This window comes from Centruroides sculpturatus, unplaced genomic scaffold (assembly GCF_000671375.1).
Source record: "Centruroides sculpturatus isolate CEXI.00-Female unplaced genomic scaffold, Cexi_2.0 scaffold163, whole genome shotgun sequence".
NCBI lineage: Eukaryota > Metazoa > Arthropoda > Arachnida > Scorpiones > Buthidae > Centruroides > Centruroides sculpturatus.
Window position 1 is genome coordinate 382,344 of NW_019384360.1, and position 14,687 is coordinate 397,030.

Below are 14,687 nucleotides of genomic sequence, written 5' to 3' on the forward strand. Positions count from 1 at the left end.
TCACTGAAGTTTTAAGCGCATATTATATTCTTTTTTATGAAATTTGAGGCCTCAATAGGCGCCTAGTGTGACTATTGATTTGGTGCAATCAGGCAAAAAACGTAGAACAGAAACATAAACCGACGAGTAGCCATTATGTTCACGTATTGGGTGCAGAAACGATGCAACTTCCGACTGCGTCACTGATCCGAATAATACAAACGTGGTTTTGTTCAAATCCACGAATTAAAAGTCGCGTACGTAACCCCATTCGATGGGTGCAAGTCCACGAGTCCAAAGCCTCTTACTGGAAATTTAAGCTTCCTACTTTCGTCGCTAGATGGCACGGTGCAGGTAGCGGGTAGAGAAATCTCACGCTTTGGATGTTGACGAGCGTGGAGATATTTGGAATGTGTTTAAAATGTGTTCGTACGCTTTGCATTATTTATATTTATGTTGTCTCTTAATGAATTATTTATATTTTACCGTTCGGAGTTACGAACAGAACTGCTCTGTCATAAAGTATATATACGATCCTAAGGATCTTCCCAGCCAAGATATACCTGAGAAACCAATTCCAGGTAACCTTTATTTACAATTTTCTTTTTCTTTTGCCGAATGACAATGATGCGTGCAAGCAAGAAATGCGAATAAATATAAAAGAAAAATATCTCGAATTTTTAAAAAAAATCATTAATTATGTATGAATTTAGTTTGACATAAATCATTTACGGCATTAAAGATAATTTTACTGTGCCGATTCGTTTTAATTCGGCTAAAGTTATGGTAAAATTGCAGTTCTGAATGAGAAGTTTGGGTAATATGTGAACTCCAAATGGGAAGTTTTCCACCCCCAAAATTGTAGACCGCCCTTACGAGCAAAATATCAAAGGAACTGTACCTGTACGTTTGACCTCTTGCTGGATGTTCGCCTCCAAAAGTTGCGTACCGGTCTACTCCCTATTCTCTGTGTTCTTGCTATTCTTCGTTCTCTGGGTTTGCCGTTGCTCACGCCCCGACACTCACACCTCCTAAACCATATAATGTCAAGTACTCCATGAACGGTCGAGTAGGCTAATTGAAGCCGGTACGGCTTCAATTAGCCTACTCGACCGTTCATGGAGTACTTGACATTATATGGTTTAGGAGGTGTGAGTGTCGGGGCGTGAGCAACGGCAAACCCAGAGAACGAAGAATAGCAAGAACACAGAGAATAGGGAGTAGACCGGTACGCAACTTTTGGAGGCGAACATCCAGCAAGAGGTCAAACGTACAGGTACAGTTCCTTTGATATTTTGCTCGTACAGGCGGTCTACAATTTTGGGGGTGGAAAACTCCCCATTTGGAGTTCACATATTACCCAAACTTCTCATTCAGAACTGCAATTTTACCATAACTTTAGCCGAATTAAAACGAATCGGCACAGTAAAATTATTTTTAATGCCGTAAATGATTTATGTCAAACTAAATTCATACATAATTAATGATTTTTTTTAAAAATTCGAGATATTTTTCTTTTATATTTATTCGCATTTCTTGCTTGCACGCATCATTGTCATTCGGCAAAAGAAAAAGAAAATTGTAAATAAAGGTTACCTGGAATTGGTTTCTCAGGTATATCTTGGCTGGGAAGATCCTTAGGATCGTATATATACTTTATGACAGAGCAGTTCTGTTCGTAACTCCGAACGGTAAAATATAAATAATTCATTAAGAGACAACATAAATATAAATAATGCAAAGCGTACGAACACATTTTAAACACATTCCAAATATCTCCACGCTCGTCAACATCCAAAGCGTGAGATTTCTCTACCCGCTACCTGCACCGTGCCATCTAGCGACGAAAGTAGGAAGCTTAAATTTCCAGTAAGAGGCTTTGGACTCGTGGACTTGCACCCATCGAATGGGGTTACGTACGCGACTTTTAACTCGTGGATTTGAACAAAACCACGTTTGTATTATTCGGATCAGTGACGCAGTCGGAAGTTGCATCGTTTCTGCACCCAATACGTGAACATAATGGCTACTCGTCGGTTTATGTTTCTGTTCTACGTTTTTTGCCTGATTGCACCAAATCAATAGTCACACTAGGCGCCTATTGAGGCCTCAAATTTCATAAAAAAGAATATAATATGCGCTTAAAACTTCAGTGAATGTTTAAAATGTATACATTTTGTACCTCCGCAAGAATAAGTGGCTTTATGATAAACTCATAAATTGACATATAAAAAAACACAATACACACACATAAAGGACCTTATAACAAAATTGCACCTAGGGAGTCCATCACATCTCCGATTTCATCCTTCTTAATTAATAACTCGAGTTCTTTGCCCGATTGGACCACGTTTTTCTTAATTATTCCATAGGACTTTGAGGAAAATGACTTCTGTGAAACGTGAATACTCACTCTTCCCCTTGATCATAATATTTAGTTATAACTTAACAACAATAGGCTAAAATAAGCAAACTTGTAATGTGGTTTTCATTTTAACCTTCTTACTTTTTGGCTTGGCAAAGCCGGCATTTCTGCATGTTACTAGTAAAAACAATTAATTGACAACAAAANAAAAAATGTACATAGAAGTATTAAGAAATACAATTACTAACACATCCAATAAAATTACTATTTTCACTCTGGTTAGAGCTTTTATTAAATTTCTTAACTATAAACTTCCATGCAGAGGGAAGACTTTCTGTGTCCCTCACATTTAAACAGCCTTCCTGTATTTTACTCCTATACTTTATCTTCCCCATCTTTGGTGTTAACAGCTGAAAAGTTGCAGATTTATAGGAGTAAAATACAGGAAGGCTGTTTAAATGCGAGGGATGCAGAAAGTCTTCCCTCTGCATGGAAGTTTATAGTTAAGAAATTTAATAAAAGCTCTAATCAGAGTGAAAAAAGTAATTTTATTGGATGTGTTAGTAATTGTATTTCTTAATACTTCTATGTACATTTTTTCACATTTTTATATTTTTATGCTACTCTGTTGGTTATTTAATGTTTAATTTTTATTTTTATCTTATTCCGTTGCTTATTTAATTTTGAATTTTGTATTCCATTAATGGAATCCTTTAATTCAAATTTGGTTCTCAACCTGAAGATGGCCTGTGAATCAGGCTGAAAACGTTTGTTTGAAATTAAATTATACTCGGCAAGGATAAGGTGTTAGTTATATGCTAAATTTATTATCTACACATTGAAAGTTAAAATATTAATTAGTGTTTAAGTATATCCTGTTATTGTATTCATTAAAAATTTATTGTGATGATTTAGGTAGAAATGTGGCTATGTAAAGATGATGATGACCTATTTGTCCTACAAGTTGTGCTTATATAAACAAAAGAATTACGATCTAGATGAATGTGCTTAGCTTCGTCATTGGTTTATGGCAGCGGTTCCTAATGTGTGTGCTGTGGCGCACACTTTGAGAACTAGGGCGCATGCAGTTTCCTCACAGGGGCACCACAAAATGTTATAAAATTTTTATAATGTTAGAATTTAATGTACTTGTTAGAATTTAACAATTAGGACACCTTGGAAAAATCTGAATTTTCAAGGACAACAAAAATAAAAAACGTTTGGGAACCAGTGGTTTACGGTAAAATGGATAAGTGCCACAGATAATAAAGGAGTAAAACCAACAAAGCTACATTTTCTAACCATCTATATTTAAATGTCTAAAGAAAAATACTAAAAATTTGTTAGTTATTGGGATAACTTTACTACAGAAAGATATGGTATATTGTTGGTAATAAAACATAGTATAAAAAAATCTCATTGACATGTTTCTTTGTTGTTATGCATAAATAGTATTATCTTATCCTCTAAAAAAATTATATCATTCAACTGTTTGAGAATCTAATAGCATAGGGTCCTGTTGTTTGTTGCTTAACTGCTAGATTTTGTTGCAAAAGAATTTGTTCTGATTTTGCTACTTTAACTCCTTTATAATTTACTTTACTGCCAATCAATGTGCTGTGTGAAGAAGCTTTAGGGGCAGATTTATGAAATAATTTTTTGTCAGTTAGATTAATATATTATAACTTTCTGAATTGAGAAAAAAATTAATTTCTTTAGAAAAATAATTAATATACTTATAAATAAAACTTTTGATATCAAATAGTCTTTAATTTTTAATGTTAAGGAAATAAATGCAACTTATGTGAATCACTCTGTCAACACACTGAAACAACATCTTTTTGAGAAAACACTTTTATTTTTCATAAAACAAGTCATAATCAAATCTGATATTTTTACACATTAAATTTTTAAGTTTTTTAATTTTAAACTCAGAAAATAATTTAATCAGGTAAGAAAGTAAAGGAAAGAAAGTGTAATGGATATAAGAAAAGTATTTAATCATAAAACATAAACAATAATGTGAAATGAAAGATGGTTAAAGATCTTAAGCAAGAAGGAAAAAAGAAAAAATAGTTTCAAGAATATCATCCTTTTTAATAAAATATACTGCCTTGGAGATATTTGAATTACTTAAGTATTTACTAAGAAACAACAGAGCTTATATTTCTTGAAGTCTGAGACACTAAGCCCTTGCAAGTTCCATTTGAAGACACAAATCCAAAAATAACTTGTATATAATTTTTTCTGATAATTATATTTTTACTGACATGTTTAAATACAAATGTTTTAATACGAGGGCTATTTTTTAAATAAGGTCCGTTTGTGAATGAGAGTGAGAATGACGCACGATTGCAGCAGTGTGCATGAGCATCTGCTTTTAGCATGCTTTGCACATGTTTAGATGCTATTTGCAGCCATATTGTCTGTCTGTGTGCTGAGCTGTAGAAGTTTATAATGTTTAAGAAAATTGAGTCGCCTGCTGACTGTAAGATGCGATCTGTTATTCGATTTCAGCATGAAAGATCATGGTAACTGTCATTTGGGACAGGAAAGGGACTTTGTTAGTGGATTTTATGCCAAGAGTCACAACAATCAATTCCGACACTTATTGTGACCTTGAGAAAACTGATGTGCCATACATGACAAGTGGCATGGCCTAATGTCTTCCGGCGGCAGGCGGTAGATTTCTTTGAAGTCGGAATTTAAAAAATTTTTTGAGCTTTATGACAAATGTTTGAACAAAAATGGAAATTATGTATAAAAGTAGATAAAAGTATGTAGAATATGGGAAAAAATACATTTCAACGATATTTACAGTATTTTTCTTCTTATCAAAAAACGGACCTTACTTAAAAAATACCCTTTGTACTTTGAAATATAAAGAATAATACTGAACTAAACTTAATACAATAAGACACTTTATTTCTCCAACAGTGGTTTTATTTTTGGATGTCTTAAACATCCATCTTCAGATAAAAATGGTTATTGAATACAGTTTAAATGTAATTAAAAACAAAGGTTCTAAATTAATTCTATTTAAATGTATATTTAAAGATATTAAATGTAATTACATTTAAACATATAGATTGTACGGTACATTCGATTGGTGTAAATTCATTTTACTGTATGTTATACTGCACTACAAGAAATTCAAGGATACGACAACTAGACTCGGTTTGATCTTGATTGATAAAACACAAAACATTTAATTCTTTTAATTAGAAATGATAATCTAATTTTGTCATTGGTTGCTGCAGAAGTATAGAAACCTGCACACAATAAGGCAAAAGGAGACATTTGACATAGGTTTCCTGACTGTGTAAGCTTTTGGAGCATGTTTAATGTTTCATTTTCTCAAATAATTACAAGAATTTGAATTTATTTTTGCCCCAAGTTTCATGTACCTTTCCATAATCCTGACATTTATCATGGTAATTTTTATATAGTAAAATTTTTTAATACTTTTTATCAAATTAATTTATAGTGGATTCCCAATAATCTGTAGGGCCCTAGGCTGATCCCTGATAAGCCTCTACAAAAACCAGTTATAAGAGAGAAAAGCATTTATAAGGCTCATTTAATAGTAACAGTTACATTTAATAGTATTAATGTATTAATGTCCATCTGTATGTCCCTCCATCTGTTCTTCATTAATCTTAAGAATGGAGATGGATGCCTTACATAGGATATAGCATTCCTAGGTTCCCAATACAGTATTACTTCTTGTGAGATGATTAAATTTCAAAGGCCGTCCTAGCATTGAGTACTTCGTTATTTCTCAGCAAACTGGATCAGTGGCCTGCATGCTGATAATTTCAGCTAGTTTTTTTGTCAGATGTGAGAATTGAAGACATGACATGCTGTATATATGCAGATATCTCTTCTGCTAATTCATTCTCTTCGACTGCTTTCGCTGGGTCGACACAGTGTCTGTGACTATTAATTCTTTACTTTGAGTATTGTATAACATATTGGTATCACATCAAATGCAAGCTGATCCTTTATAGTCTAGGTATTAGACTATCCAAATCTTTTTGTCTGAGGTTGAAGGTCAGTCTCTATAGATATGGTTTTTCCTACAATAAAATTTGAGAATCTATCACAAGACCATGCTGTGGTCAAAGCTTCCTTTTTGATCTATGCATAGTGTGAGACAGGATGAGAGGAAAATTTTAATTAACCACAACAAAATATATCAAATTAATTAAGAATAACACTTGAATTTCTCATATTATATAAAGAAAAATTTTCCCAACACTTAATAAAAAAATGGAAGGATGTGATCTCATCTTTCCCCAGATTTACTTCCTTTCCAAAGGTGACACATCTTCCGAATGTTATATGTTACCAGGAACTTTCTTTTGAAATTCATCTATTGATAAAAAAACTTAACATTGCCTAAAAAGGGCATCAAAATCAAGGGGGAGGACCCCCGAAATAAAAGGTGAACATCGAAGCCAACAACAAGAATTTGTCAACCTCCTCCTTTTCATGTGAGTGCTCTGCCCTTTCACTGATCCCTTCGACTGCTGTTTGTCGTATATGTCTTAACAAAAATACCATTTGATAGTGAACTTACCATCAATGAGCCTAACTCTATCCAACCTAGCTGAAACCTCTCCACTCCATCATCAGGACATTTTGCAACCTCAAGACTTCGATCAAGGACCAATCAAGATATTTAGCATCACATGTTAAAATGTAAGCTTTCTCTCTAAGCTAGGAACTCGTTAACTTAGTATTGGGCCTAATTAATTCTGTTATATTACTCTTATCCAGTATGTTACGCTACTAGAACTCATCTATTTTGCCACTATATAAAAGTTAAACAGAATGTTATTGTAAACATATGTGTAAATAGTTTACCAGAATAAATGGATATTATTTCTTTATAATTAAGTTGTAATGTGCACTTCTTTCTGCGCATTGTCTCTCAGATGTCAACCTCCCAAATCTGACCGCTCACACACGCGACTTCTCACATGTGAAATGAACAAATTGCTATTGCCAATCCTGATGTAGGTATCGCCAACCCTTTGGTCACGCATAGCATCTATCACTGGAAGACAAGTTCCTTGAAGCATATTCTATGGGCCTGTATTCTCCATTTTCTTGTTTCTGTAAAAGTACACTGTTTTTGCCATTGAAGAAGCATCAACTGATATGTTTGTTTCCTTGGATACATTATATAGTGCTAAGACAGGAGGCTTTGACATTTCCTTAATTTTTGTAAATGCCCCATCCTGGGTGTCATTCACTCCATGTATTTTTGCAACAGTTCATAAAGAGGCTGAGACACAGTTGCTAAATTTGGCACAAACTTAGCTAGAAAATTTACTGTACCCAAAAATCTTTTCAGGTCAGATGTGTTGTATGGCTTAGGTAAATCCACTATTGCCTGAATTAATTTTTTATTAGGAACGAATTGTTCCTAATAAAAAATTAATTCAGGCAATAGTGGATTTACCTAAGCCGTACAACATTTTCTGTACATTTTCAGGCAATAGTGGATTTACCTAAGCTGCACTCTACATTTTCTGTACCACTGCTTCAAGACATTTATCATTTTCCTGCATATTACCACCATAAATTATGACATCATCATAATGGCATATGGCACTGCTTACTTTAATTTGATATCATACATTTGCTTAGTATTACCCAGACCAATAAATTATATTGAAAATTTCTTGTATTATTCAAATATTCTATCTTGGGATGTAACCACATATAACCATTAAACAAGTCTGAGTTTCTCTGAAGCATGGTAACTTAATAGAACTTACTTAGCCTCAGATATAACAAAGAAGGCTTCTGTCACAGTTTTATTCTTTGCACTTACTTTGACTGAGATTATTCCAGTTATACTCAGTTTGTTCCACCCATATGTACATTAAACAAATGTAGGTACGGGTTTATTAGGTTGTCTTATTCCTTTCCGGAAAAACAGATTTTTATATGTAGTCTCTGGCAGAACACTCACATCAGTTCCAGTATCCACCTTTACTGTAACAGTCTTATTCAGAATTTTCACCTTAGTCTGCCATATCTCTGTGTTATTCCAATCATGCACTTCTCCCACTAAATTCTTCAGAACCTTATCATAAGTATCCATCATTTTTCATTTTTCTCCAGAGACACACACTAGCGTAATGTCCTTTATGCTTGCATTTACAACATGTTGTATCTCTTGCTGAATACTTTGCTTTTTCATTCACTTTTGTATGGCTGCATCATTTACACAACACAACTTCTTTGTATGTACATAGCTTTTTACCACTCATTTCCCCCCCCTCAACCTTATGTTTAGGCTGCCTGCTACTTAGGCTTTATAGCATTCACAATACTTGACATACCTCGAAGAGCTTCCTGTTGTTTTTTCCTTGTTGTTCAACTTTCACCTGACGAGTAGTTGTCATGGGCATTCTTTAGTGTAAGAGATAGATCTAACTGTAGTTTCTCCAAGAGATTTTTATCCATAAACAAACACAAAACCCGATAAATTTGTAAAGCCAAACAACCACCAGATTACATCAGGCTACTTTTAGGTTTTTATCTGCAGTACCTCTCATAAGTTGATTCCACGTAGCCTAATCAACAAAATCAGGAAATTGCAATTTTGAACTCTTGAATGCAGATCTATCACAGAATCTTCTACACTTTCCCCCTCCTCCTGTTTACAAGTGTGGAAGCAGTATCACTCATATATAACATTCTTTGAAGGCACAGTGATTTCAAAACTTTGGTAATACTTAATATAAAGAAATTGCTTTTAGCCCTTGGTATAATTAAATTAATTAAAAATCTACTAATGTGAGGTACTCTTACCAAGTGAAGAGGGACTATTCCGATAGTCTGAAATGCATTTTGGTTATTTCATGTTAATTACTCATGTAATTGATTTTAATGTAGTACACCCCTTTTTGTTTTATTAAGTGTACTTTATTGATACCTGGGTGTTTGTGCTTATTAAAACTGGTGTGATAAATCCTTATTATCTACCTCACATTAGTAGATTTTTAATGAATTTAAGTTGATAATACTGTTAGGAAACTTGCCTCCTCGACATTAGTAAGTTTAAACAAATGAAACACATAATTATTTTACACTTAAAAGTATAAACAAAATATAAAATTGCAACGTTTAACAAAGAAAATATTTTGCTTTTGTTTATCATCTGTCTTTGTTAAACGTTGGAATTTTATATTTTGTTTATACTTGTAACTGTAAAATAATTAAATGTAATACCATCAGCTGTGATTTATATTTTATATTTACTTAAGAATGAAACACTTGTTCCGCCTATGGTCCTATTAAATAGATAAGAGAATTAATCTGTTCCGAATCCAGCCTGGCAGATAAACAACTGACTGAACGAAACCTCTGGAAGTGGAGGTTCCATCACTCTCAATCACATACTCTGAACATAAATTGTCAGACACAGAAATCTGGTGTAGAGCATGTTGTTCATTGTGTTAGTTGCCTTCTCTCTTCACCCTGTCACCATGTGATGTTTGTCGTCTCAACAGTCAAGTTCAATATTTTAGAAATCACCTTTAATCTCTAAATACAAGTAGATACACCATAATTAACTTAACAAATCCAACTCTCAGGCTTACTATCTCAGCTGCCTGGATATTTTTCTGCCAAAACATCCTAGCCTCTCACCCCTTCATCTCTACAGCATTACATGAAAAGTGTGTCTAAAGTTATTTGCACTCTTACGCATAGTTTTTTTTATTGAAACGAAACTTAAGTAATGTTTTTTTCGAGATGCAGAGATTGAAAGAAACTGAATTTTGAAAAAAATCTAAGTAATTCCTAATGATAAGATAGAAGTTGTATTTCAGGAAGCTTTGAATGTTTTGTAAGAGTTTGGAAAAGCCATTATTAATTAAAAACTCCCAATGTGATAGTATATATCCAATTTTTGATATACTATAACATCATAAATTTCTATTTTATTGAAGAATGAAAAATCTGCTCTGATACAACATAAAATTGATGTAATTATAGTTTAGATTAAGCATTATATTCAGAAGATAAATGCTTTTTAAAATGTAGTTACAGATTAGTCTTAGAGCCTTTAGAGTCACTAAGAGGGCCTTTTTAGCAAGCCCATTACAGATTCGGCTATGCCTGCAACAGGTGGCTGGATGGTGACGAATGGGGCTTATCTGAAAAAGTCCTGGAATTTTTTGATTCAATTCAGGTTCCCCAGAGCGGTAGGCTGCCAACTTAGTCGCTCGGGCATCTGACCATCAGTAATTATAAATTAGAAAACATTAAAATTTATTATCGGGAATTATATTGAACGTTTGAGACTCTACAATTAATTTTTGTCAGAATATCAAGTATAAAGAATGATTTTGTGTTCTTCATATTTATTGTTTCATCATTTGTGTAATTAAAAATGTTTTATTTTTTAAACTACAGAAAAAACTGATAGATAAAGGTTGATTTGATATTGTACTAAAAAATATTTTTAGCTTAGAAATTGTTTTAAAAAAAATAAATTGCACTTAATATATTTTATTGTCATAGGTTATCAGCTGAAAATATGCACTCAGGAATTAAGTTGCTGTACAAATAACATGGAATACAAACTTGCTACGTTAGCTCGAATCAAATTTGACCAAAAATTCAAGAAAATTATCACAAAACTGAAGAATTTATTTATTGAACAGACATATGAAGTTGATGGTGAGGATTTGAATTTTTGATTTTCTGTTGTATCTATGCATTTCTATTTTTTATTTTGTATTATGTAATAAAATAGAATAGTATATATAAATATATCTTTTTCTATTGTATCATTTAGTTTATTTTAGCCAAGATAAGTTGTACAAATCTTTGACTTTATTGACGTTTTACATAAAGATAAAGAAAATACACTATACTCTTGCTAATCCTTCCATTCCTTGCTCAGATGGATACCAGATTTGTGGGAGTGCCAGATTACCAAGTGTAACCCATAAGCTCCAAGAAGAATTTGTACTCTTCGGTACCAATTCTTCTTGGAGATTGGCAGGCAAATAATATGGTTCACCAATGTACAATACTGTACATAAATGAAGCCCAAGTAAACAGAGAAAAAAGACTTGACACGATTAACATTTTTGTGGAAATGGAAGTGTATAATTCATCACACTAGGGTTGGTTTACCAGATAAATGAGAGGTCAGATTATTAAGGGTTGGATTAGCAAGAGCGTACCATAATACAAATTAATGGTCAATAATCAATAAATTAAATCCACTAAAAACTTAATAGCTAGCTGAGTAAAAGAAATAAGTGCCTAACATTCTTGCCTGTGTTGAAAGGACATCATTGGGCAAACTAATTTCTCCATTGTTTCAGCAGCTAGGAGATTAGTTTGCCTGATGATGCCCATTTGACACTTGCAAAAACATTAGCACTTATTTCTTTTACTCTGCTAAATGTTAGGTTTTTTTTAGTGTTATTAATTCAAGTATACCCAGTTTTTGAGTGATAGCATTCTATAATCAATAAAGTTTTTGAATTAGAAATTTATTGTAATTTTCTAAAGTTTATATCATAGTACATTAATACTACTACTCAGATGTCTGAAATGCAGTACAGTTTTAATTCTCAAATGTTTTTGGTCATCTTAAACAACCTTCTTTGGGACAGAAATAAACAAATTTCAATTTACAAAGAAGAACAAATGCTGGAAAGTCTTCTTTAATTAAGTTGACATTTGTTTCTTTCTGTTGCAAAGAAGATTGTTTGAGACAACTAAAAATGTGTGGAAATTAACTTACTAGTAATTTATGAAATTACTTTTACAATTTTTTGAATTTGTAAGATTTAGAAATGATTTGGTTTAATAATAATTCAATTCTGTTACTATCTGTTATACAGGCAACTCCTGTTTAATATTTTTCTCATAGATTGTCTTTTAGTTTTTGACATCCAAACTACATATAATGTATGTATCTCTCAATATGATATTTTTTGGCTGATATATATATAAGTAAACTTTATATTTATGATAATTTCATATGTTTAACAAAAACAATATATGGTCTCAATTATATTGATATGATTTGATTAAAGGCTGGAGTTTTTTGTTCTATTACAGTTGATTTGGACAATAAAATCAACAAACATTCCAAATTTTTTCAAAATTTATAGAAAGCCTACTTTATTGAGGTAATATTAATAAATCCTACATTCCTTGGCACTTTTGTATTGATAAAATTCATTTTCAGGGGCACAAATTTAAACAGTTTAAAAAGTTCTTAAAGAAAGCTGGTTTGGACTTTTAAAAACATTATACATTATTCCAAAATTTTCTCTTTAAATTAACCTTGTGTAGAGAATTTATTGATCTTTCATGTTTATCTTAATAATTTTCTGCTATTTCATCAAATTTTTAATTTTACATGTAATAGAAAGCATTATTGATATAATCAACAATTTGACTTTTTTAAATATTAAATAAATTAATATACCAAGTACATCCTACACATTTTATATATGTAATACATTTTAGAATATATATATTTTATCAGTAATGTTTGAAAATTAATTTGATTACAGAATTTTTTAGAGAACTACTTAAAACCTCCAAGAGAGACTTTCATGAAATGTTTTTGAGGACTTATGGCTTAATTTATGATACAAATTCATATATATTTCAAGATATGTTTGAAGATCTTGAAAGGTATTACATGACGGGGAGAATAAACTTAGATAAAGCTATGGTACATTTCTTTCAAAGATTATACAAAAAGATGTTTCAGGTGAGTTTTTATTAAAATTAATTTCAAGAAAACATTAATTCTACATATGTTTAGAAATGAACTTACTTTTATTATTCATTTACCAGTTGTTTGTTCAGTTTATCTGTAACAAACTAAAATTGAGTTTTACCTGGCATGGTTTGCAATCCTTTGTTAGACTAATATTTTAGACTGAAGCTCGGTATGCCAAGTTTATCTTCTGCTCGACATATCCAATTGAAAAAATTAGTACTTCTCAACTTTGGGTGGACTTTCTTGTCTGAGTCGAGACGAACTAATTTCCTCGTTAACTTTAAATAATTTTTGGCTTGCATCTCCAATGTAATGCTAAAATTTATAAAATTGTATTACATTGGTGATGCTAACCAAAAATTATTTACAATTAATGAAGAAACTAGTACATCTGAACTTAAAGTGATAGAGTGTAAGATGTATTCAGCTTCAGTTCAGAACATTAAGCTATCAAAGGACTGTACAACTATGCTAGATAAACTAGGGATTCTAGCATGGTAAATTAGAATTTTAAAATTTAAAATACATTAATTACAGCATTAAGGAATAATTTTTATTAGGATTTTAAATAAAAATCTCAGATTATTTCTTGTGAAATTACATCACTAGATTTCTTGGTAATATTTCACTATCATATAAGTTATTTAGAAAAAAGTTTAATTATTAAATCTTATAATTGCTAAAATGTTTATTTTTAATTTTAGGTGTTAAATAGTCAATATCAGTTTAGCGAGTCATATCTAAAATGTATTGGTGCGTATATGGATGATATGAAACCTTTCGGAGACATTCCAGACAAATTAACTGTAGAAATCAAGAAATCTTTCATTGCAATTCGAGCCTTTGTTCAAGCATTAAGAATAGGACATGAAGTAGCAAAGAACATGTTAAAAGTAAATATTCAAATTATCAAAATTTTCTTTTAATATAATGGATAATTGGATATTGTTACTTATTGCTGTATTTAGCAAAAATATTGGTTAATAAATATCCAAATACTTAAAAATTTATTCACTCTTTTATTGAACTTTTAAATTTAAATGAAAAATTTGTTTTACTAGTTAGACAAACAGAATATCAAATTAATGGTATGCAAACCATTTAAGTCTCTAAAGTATCTTAGTTAAAAGATATTGATAAGAAATTAAAGAAGACATAATTCAAAAGATGTAGAACAGAAGAAGAGAATTAGTAACAAATAACTATAAAATATTGGCCTTATTGTTATGAGTACAAATCCATCACACACCTTTTCAATTTTTATTCATTAATGCATGATGTCCCAGAATGCATTTTGGCTTATTCAAGTCCTCTTCAGCCGGGTTACATATATAATTACATATATACTTTCGACATCATGGTAAAACACGTAAAAGAATCTAATAAATAGAAATACAATATTGATATAAACTGACAATTACTATATAACTAACCACATACAACATTATTGAAGGCTATACTGCAGTTGCAATTGTATTCCTTCCCTTGTACTTGTATTTAAATACCATATGTCTGTTTTTAAATTTAAAATTCTTTGCATTAATTTTTCCTTCAAAGGTA

At 31.6% G+C, this 14,687-nt stretch overlaps 1 protein-coding gene across 1 annotated transcript; it reads left to right on the top strand.

The window, feature by feature from the left end:
* Positions 1 to 299: 299 nt before the first annotated feature.
* On the top strand, positions 300 to 14,254 carry LOC111640613 (glypican-6-like). The gene is made up of 5 exons (XM_023386652.1): positions 300 to 560; positions 10,892 to 11,050; positions 12,913 to 13,115; positions 13,832 to 14,020; positions 14,189 to 14,254. The coding sequence occupies exons 1-5, from the start codon at positions 401 to 403 to the stop codon at positions 14,252 to 14,254; spliced, it is 777 nt and encodes a 258-aa protein (XP_023242420.1). The 5' UTR covers positions 300 to 400.
* The last annotated feature ends 433 nt before the right edge of the window (positions 14,255 to 14,687 follow it).

Bases quoted from the DNA above. Each gene is read 5' to 3' on its own strand.
- LOC111640613 (XM_023386652.1), top strand. From the start codon at position 401: ATGTGTTCGTACGCTTTGCATTATTTATATTTATGTTGTCTCTTAATG. The intron at 11,051-12,912 runs GTGAGGATTTGA...ATTTGATTACAG, and splicing joins ACAGACATATGAAGTTGATG to AATTTTTTAGAGAACTACTT. The intron at 14,021-14,188 runs GTAAATATTCAA...TTGTTTTACTAG, and splicing joins TAGCAAAGAACATGTTAAAA to TTAGACAAACAGAATATCAA.